We start from the raw sequence: 27,435 nt of genomic DNA on the forward strand, positions 1-27,435 counted from the left end.
TAAGAATATAGTCTTTGGAGGGTTTGAAATAATTTACCTGTAAAACCATATGGGCTATGTGCCTTTTTGATTTGGTATACTAATAGTTTTTAAAAAACTTTTTAATTTGTCCTGTGATCATTGTTTTTAGCTTGTTACTTTTACTCTAGTCAATTTTGATAATTTATATTTTTCTAGAAAAGCATCCATTATATTGAGGTCTAATTTATTTATATAGTGTTGTGCAGAGCAAACTTTTATAATTTAAACAATTCTCTATACCTATGGTGTTTTTCTTTTTCTTATTTCTAATGCTATATGTTTGAATTTTTCTTTTTTTCTTGATTATTCTTGCTAGAAGTTTATTTTTAAACTTCATTTGACTTTTCATCTTTGTACTCTTCAACTTTCTTTAATTTTATTATTTCCTTTTTAAGCTTTCTAATTACCTTTCTGTTTGTTTTCAAATTTTTAATTTAAATAATGAATGTATGGTTTCTCTCCTATGTAATGTCTGACAATTAAGTTCATGAACTCATCCTAGAAAAAGTGCTACATATCTTATTGGGGAATATCACTACAGTTACCTTCAAAGTACTCCCTTCGGGAAGCTGTACACAGACACCAGTGCATAGTGACCCTTTAAGCAATTTTGGAACTATTTTTCTGGAATGACTATTAGAGCTGTTGTGTAGTACACAAAAACATGCAACTATGACTGCTACTCAGTGAGACACCACCACACATTGTCATGAAGACAGCTGTGAGAAACCCAATATACCAAGGTTATGAAACCTTACTGAGTTTGTACAGTGTTGCCAACATAAGCGCACTGTGGTGAGTTCATGAACTTAATTGTCAGACCTTGTATGATGACAGCTCTGATAGTCATTCTAGAAAAAGAGTTCCAAAATTGCTTTGAAGGGTGGACGGGTGCTGGTGTCAGCGCGTAGCTTCCCAAGGGGAGTACTTCAAAGGTGACCAGGGTGATATTCAGCAAGGAAGTATGCAGCACTTCTTCTAGGATGAGTTTAAGAACTTAAACTCAGACCTTCTTATATCATGCTTAAACCTAAAGGTTCAGCAAGCCCTAAGATAGATTTAACTCTATTTTTAAATTTTTATTTTTTACATTTAAATATTTAACCTGTTTTGAATTTATTTTGGTGTAATTTCTGAGAGCAGCCTGATTTGCTGCCTTTGTAGTTAGTTCATTTTTTTTTCCTGACTAAATACTGCTTTTAGGAATTTGCCTCTTGTAGTTTAGGAAATTACTTTGCAGGACTCATCATTAAATTTTGCCTGAGACATGGTGTATTTTAAAATCTAAAAAATTGAGGAATTTAAAAATAAATTCTGACATTATGCCGTGGACAACTGAAGGTAGGTTTGGGTAGTGGTGAATACTTCAGTTCTGGAACGAGCCACCCTGGGTTCAAATTCTATTGGCTCTGCCTCTTTGTAACTGAGTGAGTTGTTCCAGTCTCATTTCCATTAAATGAGGCTCTTACCAATCCCAACCTCATAGGATTGTTGTAAAGATCCAGTGAGATTATAAATGTGAGGTTTTTATTGTGACTGATATACAAGAAACCCTAAAGTAATGTTTGATGGGCGGCGCCTGTGGCTCAAGGAGTAGGGCGCTGGTCCCATATGCCAGAGGTGGCGGGTTCAAACCCAGCCCCAGCCAAAAACCACAAAAAAAAAAAAAAAAAAAGTAATGTTTGATGTTTATTATCATTATTATTGGCTTTCTACGTCACCAATCTGATTTTTTTTCTGTACCAATTCTGCTTTTTATTGTTGCCCACACGGCATTTTTAGTTTCTTGTCAAGCCTTCTTTTCTCTCTACTGCTCCTTTGATATTTTCCTTTTCTTCTTTGCTCCTTGTCTGTTCTCTCCCAGAAGTTTTGCTATGTTCCACAAAGGCTATGTTTTCTTGCACTCTATTGAGGTTTCCAAATAACTTTCTGAATTGTGCACATGTGGTTTTGCTATCCTGGTTGGCACTCTGTTTTGTCCCCTCCCCTCTTTATTCACTCGCCAAGATCTGTTGTGTGCTGATGCCTTTCCACAGACAGGACGCCTGGGTCTTCATCTGTCCTTCTCAGACCTTTAGCTGAAAGAGTTTCCTGTGCCAGTTTCTGGCAGACTCCGCCCAGTGCTCTTGAAGTCACTATCTTCTTTAATCCCCATTGCCAAGTGCTGTGAAACATTTAAAAAAAAATTTAATTCTAGAAAACTTCAAACACATATACAAGTAGAGAATAGTACAGTGAACTTCCAAACACCCTCAGTGAGCATCAACATCTGGCTGCTCTCTGCCCTTCTTATTTCCTCATTGACACTTGGCTGGTGGAATATACAAACTTGGCCTTCTGGAAGGCACTCCCACCCAAGCCTTCTCCCCGCCTAACTGTGGGAGTGACCTGTCACACAACAGTCACCTTCAGTCACCTTCACTAATTGCTATTGAGACAGTTTCTGAAAAGGTCTGTTTTGCACATGTAAGTAGAAAGATTTGAGGTGGTGGTGGGCGTGTTGTGGAGTGGTGCAGAAGGCATCCTGCCTGCCTCACAGGTCAGTGCTGTGGGCATGGAAAGAAACTCTTCTCCAGTTCTCTGACTGGTGTTGTCCTTGTCTCTGAGTCCAGGGACAGACTGGATTCAGATAAGTCTGGATTCACAGATCAGCGCTGTTGGTATAGAAAGAAAACTCTTCTTCAGTTTTCTGACTGGTGCTGTTCTTGTCTCCAAATTCAGGGACAGACACTGGTAGAGGGAGAATCTGACATTTCTGACTGTTTTCTGACAAAGGCTACAGCCCTGCCTGCCATCAGGAGGAGAGTTTAAAACTTCCCTTTCTCCTCTTATCAGCCTTCATTTCTGGGGTGATGTTAGCCTTCATCTTTTTCTGTGTCATCATGAATAGTATTTTAATAGGTGAGGAAGTTTACGTGGCCACTAGATGGCGCTCAGATCATGGGCAACCCAGTGTGCTTCAGGGAGGCATTCAAAGGCGGGACTACCTCTCACAGATTGTTCTGGAAATGAGAATCTTCTTGCAACCAGTTAAACAGTTTTGAATATGCAGTTAATTAGCTTGATCTATGTGACAATAAAAGAGTTAACTGTTTTGATCCAACTGGAGCTGTTCTTTATGACTCTTCAGGTTCTCTGATGTCCCATTCCACGGAGGTGGGTCCCTCTCTGCAGCTGGAGCCTCTCTCTGGCCCTTAGGTTAGCACTTGCCTTGCTCTTGTCAAGCCTTGAACTTGTCTCCCTCAGATCATGGCATTACGATTTTCCCCTCAGCTCTTTTGTGTTTTCTTCTCCACACTGGGGGATTCTAGCACATCTGAGTGATGCACAACATTTTATTCTTCACAGCTCTCAAATCCCAAATGGAACTGAACTGTAAAAATGAGTTCTTTCTCTGCATTCCCCTGCCTCAGAGTTCACCAGATTATTTGGTCCAACCAGGAGTTGTTTTTGTGTTTTTGTTTTTGTTTCCAGTGGGGACGAGACCTAACACTAACCTCTTAAACACTCTGCCCGCAAGTTTGCCTGGGCACACGAAAGTATTCCTTGGACCCTGTGCTCCAAAGTATTAAGTAAAAATTTTGTTTTTTAAAAAGAAGCACTTACCTTAGAAGCTGCAGGTCTTTCATAAGGTAACAGGCACAGAAGACCTGTGAAACCTGTGCAGATTCTTTGAATAATTTTATACATAGGAAACTTGTGCTACGTAAATAGCACTTGTATCCTACAGTTTTTTCCACGGCTCAGAAATCCAAGGTTGGTTTCTTTTTGTCTCTGGAATGCAGATGATGCTGATTTCCCAGCAGCGCTCGGTTTCTCCTCCTACTTGGCCCAGGCTGGTGTCAGGCAGCCAGCGCCATGGGCTTGGGGGTGTGCTGAGAGGCAGAAAGAGCTGGCAGGGCTGGCCGCAGGTGGTGGTCTCAGCTTCTCCAGGAGACATGTGTGTCCCGGGGCCTGTCTGCAGGGCTGTGACTTGTGGCTCACTGGGCTGGGAGGTCCTGCTTTGAGTTGCTTTCTGCTTCCTCCAGGTGAGGGAGTTGGGCTTCATTGCTCAGGCCACAAAACTGGGAGTATTCATATGTATTTTGGGGCTTCCACAACTTGGGTTCCCTGGGCTTAGAGAAAACACACCAAAACAGTTGTGTTTTGGCAGAAGGGTGATGAGGAATAAATAGAGGCTTTGTCTTGGGTTGCTTCACTGGTCACTCTGCCCTTAACTTTATGAGCTCTGTGCAGACACGAGGAAGAGAACCTGGATGGGCCTCTGCACCCACCAACCTGCGACCCCACGTTAGGAATCACTGGCGGAAGATGTCAGCAGGGCCATGTCTTACATGTGTTACACACGCTGAGCTCCCAGTACTGTGCTCTTTGGATTTGCTGTATGAACTAATGAATGAACGTAGGGGTGAATTATTGAAAAGATACGGCCGAGAAACAGGCTACTCCACAGCTGCCCACTTGGTCCTCCTGGCCACCAGAGGCAAGTGTTGGTCAAATGGCTGGTGGGATCAGGGGGATATCCACGTCTGGGCTAGGTATTGGGCTGCAGCCAGGATTTAGTATTAGTATGGGTGGGAAGCTGAGTTTGCCTCTGTAAGAAGCACATGGGGTTTAGAACTATGACCTTGGCCTCATTAGCCCCAGATAACAGGCCAGGCCTCTTAGTAATCACTTGGAAGGATTTAAAAATGGAATCTGTTTCCTTTTGGTGATCCCTGGCCACCGTTCTCCATGGGGCAGCAGTTGGGCCTGTGTCATCCTCTCATTGTACAGAAAGGGGCCTGTTTCTCCTACTGATGAAAACCTATTCCTGTAGATACGAGGATGGCCATGAACTGTGATATCTGCAGCCATGACTTCTGCCAGCCAGCATCTGTAGCGAGGCCTGGCTGTGGAGAGCTAAGGGGCTGGGCCTGGCCCTCCTTGCTGCCTCTGCCCATGCTTGTTTGACCCTGTCCTCATCTCCAGATGGCCACAGTTCCTTCTCTTTCTTCACTCTTCTCTCTGTGTCTCTGCTCATTCTTCCTTCATAATGTTTCCTTCTTCTCTTGGCTTCCAACTACAATCACGGAACAAAGGGAAGATAATAAAAGGAATCTTTCCTAGAAGGAGAACAATAGGTAAAGGTGAGGAATGGATTAAAATAATCAGCAAGTTGACCAACCACATCCCCAGGCTTGGTCAAGACCTCAGACTTGGTTATTCTTTGCTGGTCTGAGAAGGAGTAAGGAAGGGCAGATTTTGAGAAGAGGCGGGAATCAGAGAGGACAGTGGAGGAAGACTGAAGGGTGTCCATTCACTTGGGGGTATCTCATACCTGCCTATAAGTGAGGAACCAATTCCAAGAGCCTGAAGTGTGCAAAGTATCTCTTTTCTTGCTCCTCTCATCTTTAGATATCATTATCAACACCGAGGGGCACAGCCAGGTGCATAGGGCCTTCAGAGGGTGGACAGCACCTGGCACTGTGCTTCACTGGAAGTGGCAGGTGCTGAGAGCCATGTGCCAGTGCCTGGTGTTGTAAAAGTGCAACAGGGTACCTTCAGTGGCAATCCTGGACATGGCCACGAGGTGGAAATGTTGTGCCTTGAAATGCCCCAGCTCAGGCGCTTGGTCCTGTCAAGCTGCCAATTAGGTTGGAGCTCCGGGTGTGTCTGCTGCCCAGCTCTGGCCCTTTCGTGTTTCTTTTGTGTCTGTACTTTGTTTCCCTCACTTATCTGGCTATGATATGGAAAAGCACATTTTCTTTTCTGTTATTTCTTGAATGTATTGACTCAAGTTTGGGGCCCAGTTTTCCACTGGCAAACAGAACACCCAGAGGGATGGAGAGATCAAGTGGGGAGACCTGCAGCTCCCGTGGTGCTGGGGTCTGTGTCGGCTGGGGAAGGTTTAATTTGTGATGAGTTCCTAGCTGGGCTGGGGCTGGGGCCTCGGGCACAGCTGTTTGCTACACAAGCTGTCTTGCCATCTCTCTACCAATTCTCCATTCACAGCCTTCCATGTAACCCAGCCATGCCTCTCCTAACCCCCTTTTCCATCTCTTTACGCTTCAGAGGAGCCTGCAGGTGTGGTCAAGCCTTCGCACGCCACAGACCGTATGTTGCTGTCACCTTGGGGATGACTACGGGAGTGGGTCCTTGGGGTTTTTGCTGGAAGGGAGAGGGTGCTGGAGGCGAGGAAGGTTTTGATTTGCCCGAAGTGGGACGGAGAGTCACCCACGATCCCTAAGCTTACCTCTCAACCTTGGCTGGATATGAAAATTGTTTGGAATGCTTGAAGAGCACTTTCCTCTCACCTCTCCAAATCCTTCCTCAGCCTGCTAGGCTTGGGCTGATGCTCTGCCTGGCAGTGAGGGGTTGGAGCAGGCATGGGGTCCACTGTGGAGTGGGGGGAATGTGAAGTGCCTCAGGGACAGGGGAGGAGGCCAGGGGAGTTAAAAACATTTGAAGATGAAATTCCCAAGGTAAATCATAATCGAGACGATTAATTCAAACAATTAGTAATGTTTATGTTAGTTCCGTCTGCCTGGGCCTCCTACCTCTGTCCACAAAGCGAGAGCCCTGTCTGTGCTGGGGCCTGGAAGAGGGAAAGTGTTGAAGGACACAAGAGGACGCCTGGCTGAAAGGGACGAGCTCCAGCCTTCTGGTGCCACCATCCCTGTCCCTCTGGCATCCCTGGGGTCTCAACAGGGGGCTGAGGGGAGACTCAACGCATGACCTTAAATCTGGCTTAAGCACTTCTTTCCTGAGGCCATTTATTTTGTACTTACTTTGGTTCATCCTTGTGTGGAGTGGATCATCCCAGATAGTTCCTGTTCCCAGCCCTATTTCCCACCTTTGGCATTCTAGAGGCATCCTCTTTTCCCTTCCTTGGAAAAAGAGACCCCAACTTTTTAGGGTTTTCATGATATGGCCAGTAAATTCCCATCTGAGAAACTCAGCTGTGAGCTAGAAAATGATATTAACAAAAGAGAGCCTCCAAAAGGATGGAAATGATGTAGAGAAAAGATTTTCCCTCTTCATTAGTGTAATTCTCTAACTCTTCTCTAACCTCTCCACTAAAAAACTTCTTTGAACAAAGTGTGTGTAGGAGGGAGGAGGCAAGGCCATGAGGACATGGGGCATATGCCTGGGGGCTGCGCTGTGGGGGAGGAACATCTTTCTGGGCCCCTCCCTGGCCCCCTGGGAGATGGCTTCTCTGCTTACCAGGCTTGGGGACCTCCTTGGTGTTCCACACTGGCTGGAGGGTCTGAGGGGCAGGGACAGTGCGGATACAGAGAGGATTCAGGGCTGAGGGGCAGTGGAGGGCCCTGTACTCCAACGGAGCATGCTGGCTAAGTGCACAGGCTTTGAGGCTATACCATTTTGGACCCTGCCACCTTATACTCGTGTATTTCTTTGCATCTCTCAGCCTCCGTTTCCTCATCTGTAAAATGGGACTAATAAAAATTGATCTCAACACAGTGAGGATTAAAGAGACTTGTGGGTGATAGCGAGAGCTATCATTAGTGTCATCATTCTTTATTCATTTACAGGGGCTGCCTCTGGTGCATGTGGGGGGAGCTGAGGCCAGGGATGGGCTCAGGTCTGAAGGTGGCTGGGTTGGGCACTGGAAAACCCCACTGGGCCATCCTTCTGATCCCTGCTTGTGTCTCCCAGTGGATGACCATCTGGGCTTCCTCCCCACTTTTGGGCCCTGCTATGTCAACCTCTACGGCAGCCCCAGGGAATTCACTGGCTTCCCGGACCCCTACGCAGAGCTCAACTTGGGCAAGGTGAGCCAGCTGGAGCCCTGGCTGGGGCAGGATGTCAGATCCCCAGAATGCTCAGGGGTTCAGGCCTGCATGTGGGGATCCTCCAGTCTGGCCTGAGAAGTGTCTGGGCCTGGCCTAGACTCCAAGGGTCTGATGAAGCCCAGGGCCAGGCAGTTGCCCCTCAGAGAACCCTCTTTCACTTTCACGCTATCTCAAGGCCAGTCTGATCCTTTCATTTTCCCAGTCCCTGAGGTACCCAGACCCCATCTCTCTCAGCTCTCATCTCCCCTTGGGCTGGGTGGAGGTCTGGGCCAGATTGCCTAGTGGTTTGGCATATCCTGTGGACTTCTGGAGCCATGTTTTCTTTACTCATAGAGGGATGAAGTTGGCATAGGGACCTGCTGGGGTTCTGGAAGATGAGCTACTTCAGGGCCAGATTGTTCCCCTTTTCTTCCCCTCCTCTTCTCCATCTCCCCTACCCTGGTGACCTGACTGACCTTCCTTGCAGGGGGAAGGTGTGGCCTACCGAGGCCGGCTTCTGCTCGCTCTGGAGACCAAGCTGGCAGAGCACACTGAGCAGAAGGTGGAGGACCTCCCTGCTGATGACATCCTCCGGGTGGAGGTGAGGGGTGTGGCTCTGGGTGGACATAGGTCCTTGTTTGGTGGCTGAGAGGGGTCTCATGGTGTAGGGACCCCTTAGCTCTGTCCCATACTCATTGTGCCTTTATCTCTCTGGACCTCAGCATCTCAACTGTAAAGTAGGAATAATCCAACACTTATTCTGCTTCCTCGGAGGCTCAGAGAAGATAAATGAAAGTATTTTAAAAGTCTAGAGCTTGATGGAAAATGACATGCTATTTTATAATATTAAATGTGGGAATAGCTAACTATTAAGTGAAGTCAATTAAGCGTTTACCATGTGCCAGGCACTGACCAACACTCCTGATGTCATTGACTCCTCCCAGAACCCAAGAAAGTGGCTGCTGTTATTATCTCCATTTTACATATTGGGAAACTGAGGCTTAGGTATATCAGAGCAACAAATGTGAGAGCTGGGTCTTGTGTCCAAAAGGCAGCCATATGGAGTCTGTACTGAGGTTTAAGCTTTGAACAACTATGGTCAAATGGCTCTGATTTGAATCCTGGTTCTACTACTTACCACCTGTATTAGTTTCCCTATCAGAAAAATGGGAGTAATAATTATATTTACCTCATATGACTGTTGTGAGAACTAAGTGAATTAGTCCATGTATGTAGTGACACATAATATGTTAGCTGAGATTACTACTTACATTCTCCTAAAACCCAATTATCTGACCCCTCATCTCTCTGCCTCCCATGAAAGAAATGGTAAAATCATCTTGGCTTATCCAGGATGTGTGATTGAGTGCCTAGCCTGTCCTCAGCTCTGTATCTCGTGCCCAGAGGTGTAATGAGGTCCCTTTATCCTAGGCATGTGGCAGTGGCAGCCTGTGTGTGCTGTAGGGCTGGTTTATATGTTGGAGACGCTGCGTGGACTGGGGTGGGAGCTCTGAGCAGGGGCATGGTGGCTTTGGCTTATCAGCCCCTCTGAATGGCATACAAGGCCTGGGTTGCCCCAAGGGGCACCATGCAAGACCCTGCACTCCTTGAGGTGGTGGTGCCATGGCTGCTGGCTTGGAGGAAGAGTAGATCTTATTAGGGAAATATGGCCAAACACTCAAAGATGTGGAGTATCTAGATTTTGTTTCTTGGACTATTTTCCATCCATCAATCCAGCAGGAGTTCTTGGGTGTCAGTTATAGCCAGAATCTCCCAGACATGTGCCACCACTCCACCCCACTGTCTTTCATGGCTCCTCCCGTGACTTTCCGGCCCCTCTCTGCTCTAGAAGTTCCTTCGGAGGCGCAAGTACTCCCTCTTTGCTGCGTTCTACTCAGCCTCCATGCTGCAAGATGTGGATGATGCCATCCAGTTTGAGGTCAGCATTGGGAACTACGGGAACAAGTTTGACACGACCTGCCTGCCGCTGGCCTCCACCACTCAGTACAGCCGGGCAGTCTTTGATGGTGAGGGCAGAGGCCTAACCCCAAAGCCTGCCTCCCATGGAAGGCTGTTGGAGGGTAGCTCACGGGCTTGGCCCTGGTACACCCACTTGGGGTATCCTTGCTGTCCCCCATGTGAGATCGGAGCCCACAGATTGGTCACCTAAAACTGGCTGTAATCAGCATTGGCTCAATCCATCTCCATCAGTACGTGGAATCTGTTGAGCTTGGCTTAGAGATTTTGGGAAGTATGGGCTCAGATTTCCCAGAGTTGTTCTAAGGAGCCCTCTGTTTTCATGTACTAAGGGGCCCTAATGAGAGCAGTTGGCTGTATGATCAACACACAGAGTGAGCTCAGGCACATTGTTTGGGAAATAAGGGTCGTACCTGGGGAATGGGGGTCATACTGCTTATGTCCAAGGGAGTTCTTAGATGGAAGTGTGAGTAGGTTCCTGTCTCCATCCTACCCATGACCCTTCCCAGCTGTTCCTGTCAGCCCTGGAGTGCCCAGGTGCCCAAGCTCTGCAGTGCCTGTCCCACGCAGCTCCCCACTCTTGGCACAGTGCTCAGGCCCTCCTCTCCCTTCCAGGGTGCCACTATTATTACCTGCCCTGGGGTAACGTGAAGCCTGTGGTGGTGTTGTCATCCTATTGGGAGGACATCAGCCATAGAATTGAGACTCAGAACCATTTGCTGAGAATTGCTGACGGGCTGGTGAGTGAAAACCCACCCCAAACCTGCAGATGCCCTGTGCATGCACCCCCTACCTGGCCATGTGGGTCTGTCTTGAGACTGCTCTCCCCCACCCCCCTGCCACCTATGTTTGCTAGTGTCCTTTGTGTCCTGATGATACCAGGCTTATAGTCCTGTCCTGCATACAGGACAGAGAAGAGGGGATGAGCACAGTCCCTAGTCTGCTGCAGGAGGCCACAGAGAGAGAGAGAAGAGAGAAATCTGGCTGGGAGGAGCAGGACATAGTCTTGCTCTGGTTTACCCACTCATTCATTCATCAGATGCATTTTGACTCTTACCATATCAAGGTCTTGTGTTAGAGACTTCCAGCTAGAAGCTAGAAGTGAAGGAGGAGCTGACCTGCCCCCAGGGAGTCAGTTTAGTACAGGAGAACACAGGCTCAGCCTCTCATACATGGCTTTCCAAACCTAGATGCAGGTGACAGTCCAGGGTCGAGGGAGAAGTGGGCTCAGAGGAGAGAAGGCAGCCGTGGTGCATCTGGAGGGTGTCGTGGGGCAGCAAGGGAGCTGTGTGCCATGTGGGGAGATGGATGTGGGAGCCTAACCAGACTGCCATTGCAGGGGCCTAGGGGAGGGGGACAAGGTCCTGGAAAGGAGATGACTTTGAGGAGAAAAATTGCAGGACTTGAGCTACAAGGCTTTGGTGGCCCATTGGATTTGGGGAGGAGGAAGTGGAACTGAGAAGTTGGGGAGAAGAGCAGAGTATACGGGATCAGGTGGTGAGTTCTGTCAGAGGTGAGGAGGGGCTTTCCTAGGAGTTCCCTGCTTGTGCTGGGAGCTGCTGGCCTGGTGCTCAGCCAGAGTGGAGGAGAATCTTAAGTGGGGTGAGTTGTGGAGGCTAAGGGAGGTGAGATAGCCAGCTGGGAAGCTGATGGGCCTAGCAGAGCTACAGTCATTTCTGCTACATGGATGGGGGCGGGGTTCTTACCTGCCCAAGAGGAGAGTGGAGGAGGCAGGTGCGCACCATACCAGGGGTAGCAGTGTGTCAAGGGGAGGATGGAGAGGCCTGGGCATGTCTGTGAGAGATGAGCACAGGTAGAAGGAATGATGGATGCAGAGGGGGAAGACTAGGGTCTAGGCCCAGGCGGGGACTATGGTGGCCTATGCATTGCCAGAGACTGGCAGCTCTAGGAAGAGAAGACGCCACCAAGCATCAAGATGAGGAGAATGTGGTTCCAGAGTCTGTCCTCTGGATCAGTCACTGTCTCACAACAAAACTCCAGACTCCAGAAGATCAGGAACTCTGTTTTCTTTCTGTCCCTATTTTGGTAGTCTAAGTGCAGAGCACGTGTCACATGCTCAGGAAGACTGGTGGCTGATGGATGGGGAGAGGTGCATTGGAGACAGGGACAGACTTTGGCTTCCCAGCTAAAGGCTGGAAAAGAGCTTGATATGGAGCCCAGATGCAACCCAGGGGTGCTCAGGCTATGGAAGTTTGCAGAAGGAGCTCCCTGTGAGTAGAGGTAGCTGGAGGGGGGGAAGACTTGATTTGAGCCTGGTTGTGCAGTAAAATCTAGAAAGGAACGAGGGTTCCAGGTGGGAAACCAGAGCAGGGTCAGAGAGGACCACTTACACTGGGAAGCTAGACTCAGCTTGAAGGTGGCAGGAGAGGGGTAGGAAGCAGTCAAGGTCTGCTGCAGTCCGTAGATAGCACCTGAGCTCCTCATGGAGTTCCAGGCATGGGAATTGTGCTGTGTTTGGAAGGTTCTTGAGCCAGGACAGACTCTGGCTGGCTGGGTCTGGGCTCTGACTTCTTTGCTCTTTCCTTACTGGGCAGGGACTGTGCTGCAGTGGTGGGGTGTGGGGGGGAGCCCACGTGTACCTTGACCCCAGGGCGACACCCTGACCCTTGCCTGCCTGTTCTGCAGGAAGCTGGCCTGGAGCAGGTCCACCTGGCCCTGAAGGCGCAGTGCTCCACGGAGGACGTGGACTCATTGGTGGCTCAGCTGATGGATGAGCTCATTGCAGACTGCAGGTAGGGGGCCTGGCGCCCTGGTGCCCTCCTCTCCTGGCTCAACAAGGCTGTTTCCCTGGGAGTGTTCGTGTGTGGCAGTGAGCGACGGCACGTCTCCCCAGCCACGCTTGGCCAGCAGTCCAGCCCGTGCTGAGTCCAAAGGTGGTGGAGCCAGCGCGGGAGTTGAAAAGGTGACATTGAGAGCAGGTCATAAATCTCCCTGCTGCAGCGGCAGCTGTGGGCCGAGTTGGCTCACCTGAATGGGGAGCATTGTGTCTCCGATCCCCGCCCTCTTATTTCCCAGATGGAATCTCCAGAAGCTGGGGGGTGGGGTGCATTCCTGGTGCCCCTCCTTCTCCCAAGCCCATGTCAGGGACCAGGGTTTCTGTTTAGCCTGCTATTGACACATTGACAATCAACTTCAGGAAAAGGGGATTGGGGGTGATGGAGGATGGGGTGGAGGCCACAGAGGGCGGGTCTCACCATCTCCTCCACTGCGGGGGGGAGGTAGGGTTCTGGGGAGTCTTGGACTCTTGGTTGCCTCAACTTCTTCAACTTGGCATGAAGAATAACTATAATATCTCATAAACAAAGTGCCTGCGTGGCCCTTGGAAAGGAATTAAACAGTAGCTATAATTATTGTTCAGAAGAAAAATTGGTCAGACACTTTGGTACTTGTCCTTTTAACTGGTTTGCTTTGAGGAACTTTACTTTCTTGGACCTCAGTCTTCTCAGCTGTTAAATGGACTTAATAACAATAGCTGCCCTTCTACTCTTTATGGGGCTAATACGTGCAAATGTGTGAATATATGTAAATGATTCTGTGTTCCCTCTACACATCCCTCCCACCCCCCAGCCTAGCTGTGGAGATATTAAGGCACCTGGGAAATGCCTTCATTCTGAGAAATTGGTCACCTTTCCAGTCCTTTGCACTCCAGTTAGGAAGTGCATCTTTTCCAAAAATGTTACAACAAAGAAATGTTCCCCTGCCCATTCCACAATCCTTTCTGAAGCCTGGCCACCAGAGCATATTGATAAGGGAGGACAACTTCAGCCCTCTAAAGCATGGCAGAAACAAAAATGAACAAATGAAGTAAAGTGCACTGAGGAGTTAGAGGCATGGGCTGTAGGAGCTCAGAACAGGCAAATCTAACTCAGGGAAGCTTCCTGGAAGAGGGGACACCTGAGGAGAGCTTTGAGAGAGAAGTAGGAGTTAGCCTTTGGGGAGGGAACTGCCCAGGCAAAGGCACAGAAGCCTGAAATGCTTGTGGCCCTGGTGCCTAATTAAGGCAGGCCTGGGCTCTGCTGAGGGGAGCTCAGGCCTAGGGCAAGGCTGTGGGACGTGGTGGCCCTTGAGATTGGGAAGCTCTCTCGGCTGCAATGTGAGGGACAGACTGGTGCTAGTGAGGGACTGGTGCTGGGCCTAGACGAGGGGAGACTGGATGTATGGCCACTTGGGAGAGTTACAACAAAGATATAATTAGAGACTGGGAGGGGTGGAAGTGAAGGGAAGTGGCGTTCCCATCTGACAGATTGTTCAGGAGGCATTTTGATGAGAACAGTCTTTTGTGCCAGGAACTGCTTTAAATTTTTATATGTATTAACTAACCATAAAGTCTTACTCAGTAGGAAGTAGAATCCCATTTTACAGATAAGGAAACTGAGGCACAGAATGTTGATTAACTTGCTCAGGTTTGCACACCTAGTAGTGGCAGAGCCCCCTTGCTCTTCTGCTCTATAGGTGACAGTACTTGATGATGGATTGAGTGCAGGGGCTAAAAGAAGGTTCAGAATCATCCCCTGGTTCTGGCTGGGCAGCTAGGCGGGCATCTGGCTGGGCTGCAGAGGACATCAGCAGGAGGATGTCCGTGCTGAGTGGGAGGGCACCTGTGAGGAAGTTGGCCTATGGGCTGGAGGTGGGAGAGACAGAGTAGTGAAGGGGCACACAGGCCACAGTCAGAGTGGAGGGCTGCTGCCATGGGGTGACCTCACCAGGGCATCCCTGCACCCCCAAGCCATGCCTGCAGGGTGGCTCCTGTGCCCCTTAGCACAGCCTTGGGTGTGGTGGGCAGGCCAGGCTTTTCTGCTATGACTCTTATGGCTATCACGGCGGGTCTCAGGTGCCTGGAACATCTGAGTCCTGGGTCCTCTTGGTACCCTCCCTGCTTAAAGCTCTGTTCTTGGAGGGTTTGCTGCAAAATACTTCTTCAAGGTTTGGTCCCTTGAGTTACTTTATTGGGGGTGAAAGGGTGAACTGGGTCTCCTGCCAGGGTGGAAGGAACTGGTTACAGGTTAGGAGCTTGGGAGGGGAGCTAGGTTTTCATTCTCTTGGGAAAGCACAGATAGGTCTCCAGAGTAGGAATTCCAAGCAGCAGGACCAATTCCTTCAGCCACCACCTGAGGACACCAAGCAGCCTTGGTGCCTCAGCAAGCGTGCTTCTTCTTTGCCCTGCTGTGATGCGGAGCACTGCCATGCAGAGCAGCCAGGCATGGGGGCCCTGAGCCAGCTTGCCAAGCTGACCACAGCTGCTCACCGTTCCTGCAGCCAGCCCCGCCCACACCCCCATCATCAGCGCTCCTCATTCCATCTCAGGCCCTTTCCCTGGCTCATTTCCCTGGGAGCCTCCCCCAGACTCCCTGGCCAATGATGTCCACTCTGTTCTTCCAGGCCGGCCCTGTCCTCTGATCTCTAGACCATGGACCAAGCCCTTGGTGGACATCTCTGCATGGATGTCCTGCCAACACATCTGTGCTGTGGCTGAGGCTACACGTGCCACAGACAGGTTTCATCACCTTTTCCCATTGTGTCTTCTCTGGGATCCACCACCCCCAGAGCCCACACTGCTAACCTGAGCCAACTCTCACTGCCTTCCCAGAACCGAGGGGTCTGCCTCCTCCTCGTTCTTCCTCCTTCCTTTCTCTCTGTCCAGCCTTTCTCTCAGCATCCCATAGTCTGCCTAAAACTGTGCCATGGCTGCCTCCACATCAGCCCTGCCGTGGCTCCCACAGATTCAGAGAAAGTCCCAGCTCTCATCCTGGTGGACAGACCTCTCTGTCCCCACCACTGGTCTCATGGAGCCCCAGCCCTTCCGAACCTCTGCACCTGCTTGCCTGCCCTCCACCCCCTCCCAGGCTCTCCCTTGCCTCTGGGCCTCTTGTGCACATGCTGCTTTGTCAGCTGCAACACCCTGCCCCTTCTTTTTGGCCCTACTAGTTCCTGCTGGCCCTGCCAGGTGCAGCTCAGGGCCACTCTTGACTCTGAGGCTGCATTCTAGGGATCTGTTTGCCTCTCTGCTCTGGGGGCTGCCCAAGAGCAGGGCTAGGTCTTGTCTCTGGGCCCAGCCCTCAGCTCAGGCTCACAGGAGCTGTTGCTCATGAGGAGTGAAATGAATGACCTCAGGCCAGTTCATCTTTCTGCCTGGACACTATCCCTTCCTGGTGGCCATCTCTGATACAGACACCCACTTGGTCCCACAGTGAGCACCCTACTCTGCTCTCAGTCTGAGCTGAGCCCTGTCCTGGGTCTACCTGCCATGTGCAGTCAGCCAGTTGGCAGGGTCTCCGCCCATATATAGGGCTATAGTGCAGCGTCTTCCAGCCTTCTCTTCCCCAGCCCCCTTCTCTCTGTGCCCCCTACCTTGGGCTTTCCTTTCCTGGGGCACAGAGGGCAGAGACAGCTCCCAGACAGCTTGTTAGTGTCACTCAAGGTCCTAACCATTTCTTTAGGAGTCTGGCTGGGCTGTGGCCTCCATGAAGCTCTCCCTTTGGTGGTCTGCACTGTAGCCCCTCCCGGCTCCCGACCCAGGCTGGGCGCATAAATCACCCTGCTTGGCGCGGTTCTCACTATCCCCCTCCAGACCCGCCTGCCCCCGCCCTCCGGCCCACTCAGGCCTGGTTCCCAGGCAGGCCCCGGCCCAGGGCTCCGGCCCAGGCCCCCCCCCCCTCCGTCCCCAAGAGCCTGCAGCGTGCCCCTCCACCGCAGTCTTGTGGCCGGGTAAGGCTGCTCCCGGCCTGGGGCCGCCCCATCCGCGGCACCCTCGGGGCAGTAAATATTATATTACTACAGGGTGTGCAGTACGTGACCTGAGACAGGCCCCGGGGCTTAAGTTTCCCGAGATGGAGCTTGCGTATTGCTCCCCCCACCCTAAAAATTCAATTAAAAAAAATAACAGGAAAAATGTAGTGCGCCGAGGGCCTGCCAGAGCGGTGTATCTGGCGGCGGCGGTGCCGCTGCGCTCTGGCGGTAATTGGTTCTGCATAGCTCGGGGAAATTGGCAGAAAAATAAATCAGCCGGGAGCCGGAGTCAGACGCTGCTGGGAGGGGAGGGGGGAGGGGGTGCGAGGGTGGGAGCAGACCTGGCGGAGCGGGTTTGACTGATGTCCTGTTTGGGAATCAGGAAAGGGTGGGGGCAGGGCAGCCCCCATACCCTCCATCTGAGACAGTCAAGGGGGTCCTGCTTGCTGAGGAGGAGCACAGAAGCCCCTGCCCCATCCTTCGTGAACCTTGTGTGGGTACTGAACCAGGAGGCTGGGAATGGTGAGGAGCTGGATGAAGGACTTTTCCGGAGCCTTCATAGGATGGGGGCTCAGAGTTCTCTGCCTCCACGCAGGACTAGTTTAAAGCTAACCTCTCACTGAGGGCTCAGGGCTGTGTTTCTGGGACCGCATGCGCCCTCCCACCTCTTCTCCAAAGGCTTTCCAAAGCGGAGGGTTCTGGGAAGGGTGTTGTGGGGCCGCCCTGGGTGGACACCTCTGTATTACTGGCTGCTGGCTTCCCCACAGCGTCTGCAGTGGCTCATCAGGGGTCCATAAATTTCCTTCTTGAAGAATGTGTGCATGCAACACGGAATGGATTTGTTTCAGCAGAGGGCAACTTAGTGCTCCTGCCTCTGTTGTAGGAGGATTCACAGGATCCTCTGGGCCCTCTGAGAGCTTGCAGTCAGTGAGGGAGATGGGGACACGTACAAAAGAACTCAACCTGTGTGGCTCAAAGGGATAGGGCACCGGCCCCATATGCCAGAGGTGGCTGGGTTCAAACCCAGCCCTGGCCCCAAACTGCAAAAACAAAAACAAAAACACTCACCAGAGTGGAGGTTGAGGATAAAGGGCCGGGTGGCTTCAGAGGAGACATGCAGGTTTGACGGTGAGAGGAGGCTTCCTGGAGGAGGTGAGAGGACTGAATGTGGATCAGCCTGGAGAAGGCACAAGGGAGGCAGGCTGAGGGTGTGGGGCCTGTTTTGAGGGTCCATGATGTGAGTGTGTACTTGTGTATGTGTGTGCGCCTGGGCCTGGGGGACCTCTTGGTCATCAGGTACATTCCATCTGTCCCTCACAGCCAGCCCCTGTGTAATGTCTATGAGATACCCTCTGCCACCCATCTGGACCAGTACTTGTACCGACTGCGCACCCGTCACCTGAGCCAAATCACTGAGGCTGCCCTGGCCTTGAAGCTTAGCCACAGTGAACTCCCTGCTGCCTTGGAGCAGGCTGAGGACTGGCTCCTGCGTCTTCGTTCCCTGGCAGAGGAGGTAATTAATCCTGCAAGGTGCCCTTCTTCTTTTGCCCTCTTGCTGCCTGGAATAGCAAAACTGGGAGGAATAGGGGGACTATCTGGACTGTCTGTGATCCAATCCTGGCTCCATGGCTGGGTGACCTTGGGCAGGTGACTTAACTTCTCTGAGCCTCAATGTTTCAATTCACAGAAGGAGGAGAGAGGATGCAAAATGATAAAGAGAGTTATGGGGCCCAGCACAGAGCCTGGCATATAGTAGGTGCTCAGTAATTCTCTCTGTCTGCCAAAGTTATGTCAGAGACAGAGCTGGAACCAGAACCCAAAGACCTGCTCCCCCAGGCACCTGGCTCCTTCTTCCTATCAACCAGTGCCTATCTGCACTTGGCTTCTAGCCTGCCTCTCATGGGCCCTGTGTTTCCTCCTCTCCTGGGTGCGTCTGAGCCCCAGGCCTGAGGAAGCTGCTTTTGCACTAACTCTGAGCTTTGCCATGTCTAATCAGGGAGAACTAGCTCCAGTTTGTAGGAGCACCCTGTCCCCACCTGTGCGCCCTTCCCACCAAGGTTTGTCAGGCCTGATGCACCTCCCCAGTTCCCCAGCAAGCAGGCAGGCCATGGATTTGTCCAGAATGAGGAAAAAGTTCTGCTTATAAGTTGTGGGCTAACATAGTTACTGCCCACTCTGAGCACAGCCATGTGGGACCCCCAGGGAGGAGGGGAGTTAGTGAGGAAGGGTTTTCCCAGGAGTGTGTGAAGAAAGATAGGGCTGGGAGGGGCTTCTGGATGACAAGCTGATGAACGGGAAGTGGGGAGGCCCTGGGAAGTGGGGAGGCTGCTCAGGAAGTCATGTGGGTCCCCAGAGTTGGGCTTGGATGCTTCCCTGCTTGGGCCTAGAGGTTCCCTGGCAAGACACGTGTCACTCAGCCATGGACCATCCCCTCACAGTGACAGACCACTTCCTCAGTCTAGTCATAGGATACCTTTATAATCTTGGCTCAGAATGATCCCTGTTCTCTTAGCTTCAATGGTGATATGGCTGGGAGGGGTTAAGGCCAAGTTGCAGCATCACAGTAAGAGAACAGTATCAAACTTTAGGGTGCCCTAGACCCTGGAGGGCTTGTGAAAACAAGATGGGGCCCTCCCTCAGTGTTCCTGACTCCCCAGATCTGGGGTGGAGTCTGAGTCTTTGCTTTTCTAACAAGTTCCCAGGAGCTGCTGATGCTCCAGCACCTCACTTTGAGCACCCCTGGAATGGTGGTCAGGAACACATACTTGGAGTCAGGAGAACCTGGGTGGGCTCCTAATTCTCTAAGCCTGAACTTCCTCACCTGTCACATGGAATGCCAGTCCTGCCTTCGGGCTCGCTGTAGTGATTAAGTGAAACAGTGCATGGGACTTGCATCCTGAGAACTCAGCAGGTCGGCTCAGCAGTGGCCCTGGGTAGAGGCCCAGCCCCACATGGAACACACGGTGCTCACCATTCTTGAAAGCAGATGGTCCTTTACCCAGCCAACCTTCTCTCCAGAGTGTGCAGCTGGGAGCAGTTGTCACTACTAGAGGCCTTGAGTAGCTCCGGGGTTTTGTTCTGGGCTAGTGGCTATTGTCAGAGCCCAGTGTCTCCAGACTCGGAGGGTCCCTGCTGTTGGAGGAATCAGGATTGAGTGTCTTCTGGGAAGGGGTGTACCATCTGTGGACTTGCTGCTACTCTCAGGGCTGTGGAGAGGGGTGGTATCCTCAGTGTGATTTCATCCCCTTGGGCATATGTAGTTCTCCAATGTTTGCTCACTGGGAGCATCCACTCCGTAGAGAGGACCTAGGAACGTGAGCTCTACGCTCCAGGTAGGAGTGTCTCTTCCCTGAAATGTGGCCTTAGCTCAGTAATTTTTGGTGGGCTTCTCCTGTGAACTGGGGGCAGCCTCATGCTCTGTCCTCTGGGGGTTCATGGCTGCTCAAGACAGAAACCAGTTAGCCCTGGGAGGTCCAGGGGAAGGCCATGGGTGGGCGGTGTGTGGGATGGAAGCAGAGGGAGGAGAGGCCTTTGTGGCCTCTGAGTCAGAGGTCAGCTCACAGTGTGTCTGTGGGGTGTGAGCCTGGTGTGTCACCATCCCCACCCTGACCATCACCCTCTCACCAGCCCCAGAACAGCTTGCCAGACATCATCATCTGGATGCTGCAAGGGGACAAGCGCGTGGCGTACCAGCGTGTACCTGCCCACGAAGTCCTCTTCTCTCGGCGGGGTGCCAACTACTGTGGCAAGAACTGTGGGAAGCTGCAGACAATCTTTCTGAAAGTGAGTCTTCCTTTTTCCCAAGTCGTGATTGTATTTTCCCAGCCCAAAGCCTTTATTGCACCTCTTTTGTTTCCCTCTCTGGTTCTCAACTTAAGGGAAGGAGGTCTTTGGGCAAAACAACTTTTTTTTCCTCTGTCCCCCACAAAGTCCCCAGACCCCATACTCCTAGTCTAGAAAGTTAACACTGGCAATGAGTCTAGAAAGTTAACACTGGCAATGAGGCTGTCTATGACGGCTGATGCCTGTGCTTGTCCTTCCAGACAGGTCCCTTGTAGGGAGGCATCACCCCAACCCCAGCCTCTAACAGTTTTCCATACCTGGACGCCAGCAGGAGCCACACTGGGGCTCAGGTTCTCCTTGCTGGGACTTGGGACAGGTGTGTTAAGACTTGGATCCTTTGGAGAGCTGGGGGCATGTAATGCTGTCCCTAGCTTCCCCCAGCCCCTATATCTCCTTGCAGCTCTCTTCTTTCAGCACATATCCATGCTCCCTTTGGCTCCTCTCCCAGGGGATGATTGACTAGCCTTGGGGGTGAGGTGACAGGGCAGTGAGCAGGTACTTGAGGAGGGACCACTTGTCTTCCTCTTTGGGTTAATGTGGGGATGCAGAGCCAAGGCTCTTTGGTCAGGGGACTATGGCCTGGTGATCAGAACATAATATGAGGAAATTTCTCTCTGCACAGTGGCTACCCAGGCCCAAGGAAAGAGTCCCTTTTTGAAGGGTCATCATGAGGCTGTCTATGACAGGGAGGAGTGGCCCTGGGAAGCCAGCCTGCTCCTTATCGCTTTCTGTTCACCCCAAACAGCTCTGTAGTGTACAAGGCCTTGCTAGGATGAACTGCCCAGCCCTCACCCTGGCCTGGCCCAGCTCCCATAGCCCCTTCTCTTTTGACTTACCCCTTCCCTACATCTCTCCTCCCTTATGTCTTCTGGGAAGTCCTGTTGACTAACCTAGCCTTGAACCCTCTGAGTAGGGCCCTCTGGGTTTCTGTTGGTTTATCCATTCCTACATTGCCTGATCACTCTTGTCACCCTCTGTGGTGGGTAGAGAGGATAGTCTTCAGCAACACAGGGGATGCTGTGCCAGGGTTGTGCCAGGGCTGTCTGGAGCTCTGCCTGGCCTTGGGCATATTGCCTAACCTCTCTGCCTTCTGTCTTCTCCCCCTGTGAAATTGAGGATGATGCTGCTCTCTTCAGAGGTTTTGAGGGTTGATTAGGTAACACAGCTAGTAGATCTTGCTAGAACTAGGTGATCAATGGGTATGTGTATTAATTTCTCTCCTCTCTTCTTCCCTTTTCCTTTCGGGGAGCTCCCTTTCTCCAAAATTACCATGACTGGACACCTACTGAAGACCTGGATGAGCAAATATGTGCACACAGGGTCATTGGTACTTTGCCCAGAAGGAGGACTGTGTGTGTGTGCGTGTGCACATGTGTTTGTGTGTGTTAGCCATACACACACCTTCCTCCTGCTTTCGTGCCACCTGAGACATATTCCCTGTGACATCCTAACTTCCGAGACTCTTCCTAAGCCAGCTCCTCACCTAGTAGGGTAAAAAGGAATGGAAGTCAAGCAGTGGCCACATTGGAGTGGGGCTGACCAGGCAAGGCTGTCTGGCGAGAGTGGCGATGGGGCTGCAGAAGCATGCCTGGAGGACTGGCTGGGATGGCATAAGCTCCAGTTTCTGACCTCTTAGCCATGTAGCCACAGGGAAATGCAAACTAAAAATTTTCCCTGATTCCAAGCAAAAAAAAAAGATATAGAATTGTTTCTCGAAGTCTTCCCCACTGAGTTTATGAGCCCCGCCAGTAGCTCCTGAGCAAGCTCTACAAAAATGTTGGCAGCAAGCAGAGACCAAGAAAACATTGGTGTTTCTTAACTTAAACCAAAGTTGGAAAAAATGAGCACCAGCAGAGAGGGAGAGGAGCCCCAAACTAGACATTTCTTTATTTGCTGTTGCTATTTTGGGTCCAGCAGGCTGGCCTCGTCTGGGGGAGGACAGGGGAGAGAGCTAGGGTGGAGGGGGGGAGGTAGGGGTGAGGCATTCCTGCCATCTCCCTGGGGCTGGTGGTTTGGAGGGGAAAAGGCAGCTAGCCACCTGGGGGACAGCAGGGAGGTTTCCAGGGTTGTGACACGTGGGATCAGAGCCTCCTCTAGGCCTCATCAAGGGTGAACCCAAGGAAGAGGCTGGGTCTGCAGCAGGAAAGTAGGAGGTGGTTACTATATTAGCGTATTCTGCATCATCCTTTGAGCCTCCACCTGCCTGGGGCTCTCCCACCAGGGATCTAGGCCTCCCTTACCACTTTGGGAACTCCTCTCCACAACAGCCCCCCTTTCCTTTTCTAAACCCACCCAAACTCCTTTCTCTTACTTGGCTCTGTGTCCTGGAGGACATACTTCTCATACTTCACAGAGCCCATGCTTACTAGAACTAGATACTTAGTGTGTTGCTTCCTCTAGGGGACAATGTGTTCTTCTAAGAGTGAGGTACTTGTTTGACCTTTGGTTTTAATCAAATGGTGAAGTAATTGTGGAGGATAACTTTTTTATGTTGGGGTGTTGTGCTTATTCCATTTTGGCAGAGCTTCTGAAGGTTTCAGGATAAAAAGCAGCTGAAGACCAGCGAATCGTGGTTAACATGCTGATAAGCACTTGAAAGGGTAGGGATATTAGATGATATACTAACAAAAAAAAAATGCTGAAAACAAATGTAGACGCTTTAATTTCTTTTCCTTCCAGATCTGTATTATTGCATCTGCTTTAGGGACAAGTTCTAGGACTGTGCTGTCCAATATGGTGGCCACATAGTAACTATTTACATTTATATCAATTAAAATTAAATACAACCAAAAATTCAGCGCTTCCATCACACCAACCACATTGTAAGTGCTCAGTAGCTACCTGGGGCTAGTGACTACCATATTGGATGGTGCAGATATATATAAACTATTTCCATCATAGCAGGAAGTCCCATTGGCAGTGCTATTCTAGAAGACAATGGAAATGAGGATGTGATGGAGAAGGGAAGAATGAGGGATCCTGTTGTACACATGGCTGTTCTCTGCAGATTGCTCCAGAGTAGGAAGGATATAGGTTTCTTCTTTGATGGGAAGGGATCCTGGCAGGGGTGAGAAACTTTCTTAATTACTTTAATTATTTTATTAATCCCTCCCTTTCCATGAATTTCTGGTAAGTCCTCCAATGGGGCACATAGCTAATGGGGATATTAGGTGGTAGCCAGGCCTAGAGGACATACCCCTACCCTAACCCCTAGCCGTGACTTCCTGATCCTGAAGGGGCCTGTGGGTTTCTGTCCTTCTCTGGTACTCAGTATCCAATGGAGAGGGTGCCTGGGGCCCGGATGCCGGTGCAGATACGGGTCAAGCTGTGGTTCGGGCTGTCTGTGGATGAAAAGGAATTCAACCAGTTTGCTGAGGGGAAGCTCTCTGTCTTTGCGGAAACTGTGAGTCCCTGCCAGCTGGTCCCTGTCTCCCCGTAGAGCTGCTGTGGTCCCCACTCATTTTTCTGTCTTCCTCTCCCTCCAGTATGAGAACCAGACCAAGCTAGCCCTGGTTGGGAACTGGGGCACAACGGGCCTCACTTACCCCAAGTTTTCTGATGTCACGGGCAAAATTAAGCTACCCAAGGACAGCTTTCGGCCCTCTGCAGGCTGGACTTGGGCTGGAGATTGGTTCGTGTGTCCAGAGAAGACGTGAGTCATGGAGAGGGAGGGCTTGGGAAGGGCCAGGCCAGGTTGCTTACAGTGACTGGCCTTTGTCTGAAAGGCCTTGGCTTTATTAATCCCTCTGCCATCTCCTGCAGGGTCATGGGGACTTTCACTTGAACGCTACCAGGACTCACTAGGGGCTCACTAGGCAGCATTCCTTTCTAGAAAGGCCCTACCAATCAGAAAGGCCTTTATTTTCCTGCCTCCATTTGGCTTTGTGTTCATTGGTTGTGGCCTTGCCCTCCAAGACATCTCACAGCAGCCCTCACCGCCTCTACCTTTCTCACACTCGAGGCTGCTCACACTTTCCCTGGAGGGGTCCGTTCTCCTCTCAATCTCTCTCAGGCCAACATCATTTTTCTCCGTCCACATCTGCCTCTTTCTTTTCTCTCTTTTCCTATTTGTTGACTTTCAATTCTGTCTGTGTTTTAATTAAAAACAGTTTGAAGTATAACATATTATATAGTCAAGTACTCAAATCTTAAGTTATAGTCTGATAACTTTTTTTTTTTTTCTTGAGACGAAATCTCAAGCTGTCCCTCTGGGTAGAGTGCTGTAGCATCACAGCTCACAGCAACCTCCAACTCCTGGGCTTAACTGATTCTCTTGCCTCAGTCTCCCAAGCAGCTGGGACTACAGGCACCTGCCACAACGCCCAGCTATTTTTCGGTTGTAGTTGTCATTGTTGTTTGGCAGATGCGGGCTGGATTCAAACCCGCCAGCTCCAGTGTATGTGGCTGCCTCCCTGGCCACTGAGCTAAGGGCGCTGAGCCTAGCCTGACAACATTTTTTATTTTACAACTATCTATTGAGCTCCAACCACTCATCTGACTTTTGGTATCTTTAATTTGTTTCCTTTTCTCTTTCTTTATGTTGGGTGATGAGTTCTTTTCTCTGTGACAGTCTCTATGTGTCTCCGGGTCTCCTTTTTGCTGTCTGGCCTGGTCTGTCTGTACCTTCCTTTCCCACTTTCCTGTATCTCTCTTGTTGGTTGGGGTGAGGCTAACACATGCAGGCTGGCCAAAGCCTGGGGTGCTCTCCTGAAGGTGATGGGTGGGTGAGGGGTCTCTTCCATGGGGCTCTGGCTGGCTCTCTCCTGCAGCCTGCTCCATGACACTGATGCTGGTCACCTGAGCTTTGTGGAGGAGGTATTTGAGAACCAGACCCGGCTTCCTGGAGGCCAGTGGATCTACATGAGTGACAACTACACTGACGTGGTAAGGGGGGATACTCAGGGGCAGGTAGGGCCTGGATATTTGATCCAAAAAGGGGCCTGTGGTTCAGAGAAGGCTGGGACATTTTTCTTCCCACCCCTACCTCCTAAGCTGCCATACTCTGGACTTTCATAGGGACACCGGGGACCCAGCAGGGCAGGACACTGACACTGAGTTCTCCAGTTCCCCAGGGGCTCTTCCCTCTGCCTAGGGCTTTGGGGATGAATGCTGTCAAGTTGTATCTTTGCCTCTCTGCTGATGTCCACTGTCTCTTCTCATGCTTGCTTGTCCTGTTTTGTCCTTAGAATGGGGAGAAGGTTCTTCCCAAGGATGACATCGAGTGCCCAGTGGGCTGGAAGTGGGAAGATGAAGAATGGTCCACAGACCTCAATCGGGCTGTTGACGAACAAGGTGGGCAATACACGGAGCCTGGTGAGCCCTGGCCCAGTGAGCTGCCGAGGAATGCTGGTGGGGACAGCTGAATGCCAGGACCCCTCAGCCTGGAGAACTGGCCTTCACTGGGCTGCTTTACCTGGGGGGACTTCCTGAAGGCAGCTCCTCTTCAAGCTATAAATTAGGATCATGAGTCAGTGGCCACTCAAGAGTCTCTGAGCATGCCCTGAATTGAAAGCTGGACCCAAGAGATGGGAATTGATGGGCGATGAATGATGGGTGCCCCCTCCCCCAGGCTGGGAGTATAGCATCACCATTCCTCCGGACCGGAAGCCGAGGCACTGGGTCCCTGTTGAGAAGATGTACTACACACACCGACGGCGGCGCTGGGTCCGTCTGCGCAGGAGGGACCTCAGCCAGATGGAAGCATTGAAAAGGGTGAGCCAGCAGGTGTTGGGTAGGAGTGAGGTCCCCAGCTGAGGGAGGCCTGCAGGCATAGGCAGTGACCTGTGTGCACATAGATAGACCCCGCTAGTATGCACATGAGGGACGTGTACTGACATGGAGGATGCTCACAAGTCACATCCAGCACACCCACAGGTGCTCCCTGACAAAGAACATACCCAGGTGTCCGTGACCACTCAAGGGGGTTACATGCAGAGTTCAGACACAGGCCTGGAGGGTGGGAAGGCATCCAGGGAATGTGTCTTAGGCTGGGTTTCCTAGAGGCAGAGTCTGAGACGTGGACTTGGCTGCATGTTATTGAGGCAGCACTCTTAAGAATGCAAGGGTCCCGCATGCAGCCTCAGGTGGTCAGCTTTGGCCAGAACTGTGGCCTGGGGGAGGGGTCCTCAAGGCAAGGGACTGAGGCACCCTCTTAGCTGCCTGACATTGGCTGGAGGCTGCTGGGATATGTATGCTGGGGTGCATACTTACCTCCCCCTTGAAGGGGCTCTCTTCAGCCATGGGAATTCTCTGGAACAGGTGGTCTCTGGGAGCTGGGAATCTTTGACACTCATGGCAGCTGGAGATGGGTGCATGGAGCATGCCAGCTGGTAAAGGGGCCAGTGTGGGCCCCATCAGCATTCACACAGTGTAAGCACATGTGCCCATGTTTGGGCACAGAAATTATGGGATGCTGACAGGCCCATAGTGCACATGGATGAGCACATGCACACACACACACTTGCTCCAGAGTCACACAGGTGCTCGTGTGCTGTGCCTGCCTCTGCTGCACTCTCTAGAACTATGATCTTCCTTTCCTAAGTACACATTTGAATTTTGGCTTGAGAACCACAACTTTCCCAGTCTAGAAGTAGCCTTTGGCATGCCCCCAGGCTCCTTCCTCTCTTCTGGGGCATAGAGAACCTGGAGAGATCATCACTGGGTCTGGGGAGGGGCACAGCTTTTGGACAGCCAACTGTTCCTGGTGCTGTGCACCTGAAAGACTCAACTCTTTCCCTGAGGGGCACCCAGTGGAAGTTGCCTGCTACCTCCAGCCAGCATCCTCTCTGGAGAGGGGTGCAGCTGACTTCCAGGATGAGCCCTTGTCACTATGCTCATGGCCTCATCCTGAGGTGGTGTCTGAGAACACTCTGGCAGGGTCTGAAAGGTGGGGGGCTTCCAGGACTCTCTCCAGGTCCAGGAAAGGGTTTGTTGGAGGGAGAACATAGGGGTCCCTCTACAGCTGACTAGGTCTTGCCTCTTGGGGAGAAATAGGCTGAGATTGGGAAACTGGGTCTGTCTTCTGCCTTTGAACCTCAGACTCACTTCCATTTTTATAAGCTGGGAGGTGAAG

General features: G+C 51.1%; 1 protein-coding gene across 24 annotated transcripts in view; it reads left to right on the plus strand.

Annotated features, from left to right (window-relative positions):
• DYSF (dysferlin) overlaps positions 1 to 27,435 on the plus strand; it is a 232,013-nt gene that overhangs the window by 87,344 nt on the left and 117,234 nt on the right. For 15 of the 24 annotated variants that reach the window (XM_053587263.1, XM_053587273.1, XM_053587276.1 and 12 more), the window contains 13 exons: positions 6,076 to 6,117; positions 7,681 to 7,796; positions 8,284 to 8,397; positions 9,646 to 9,823; positions 10,389 to 10,513; positions 12,420 to 12,526; positions 17,841 to 18,033; positions 20,148 to 20,303; positions 23,635 to 23,766; positions 23,849 to 24,015; positions 25,133 to 25,247; positions 25,550 to 25,655; positions 25,933 to 26,075. In XM_053587263.1, the coding sequence (XP_053443238.1) occupies positions 6,076 to 6,117; positions 7,681 to 7,796; positions 8,284 to 8,397; positions 9,646 to 9,823; positions 10,389 to 10,513; positions 12,420 to 12,526; positions 17,841 to 18,033; positions 20,148 to 20,303; positions 23,635 to 23,766; positions 23,849 to 24,015; positions 25,133 to 25,247; positions 25,550 to 25,655; positions 25,933 to 26,075 (1,694 nt within the window). The remainder of the gene's footprint in view (positions 1 to 6,075; positions 6,118 to 7,680; positions 7,797 to 8,283; positions 8,398 to 9,645; positions 9,824 to 10,388; positions 10,514 to 12,419; positions 12,527 to 17,840; positions 18,034 to 20,147; positions 20,304 to 23,634; positions 23,767 to 23,848; positions 24,016 to 25,132; positions 25,248 to 25,549; positions 25,656 to 25,932; positions 26,076 to 27,435) is intronic. The other 9 variants (XM_053587271.1, XM_053587280.1, XM_053587282.1 and 6 more) reach the window with 1 other exon arrangement.

The sequence above is a fragment of the Nycticebus coucang genome, chromosome 4 (genome assembly GCF_027406575.1).
Source record: "Nycticebus coucang isolate mNycCou1 chromosome 4, mNycCou1.pri, whole genome shotgun sequence".
Lineage (NCBI taxonomy): Eukaryota > Metazoa > Chordata > Mammalia > Primates > Lorisidae > Nycticebus > Nycticebus coucang.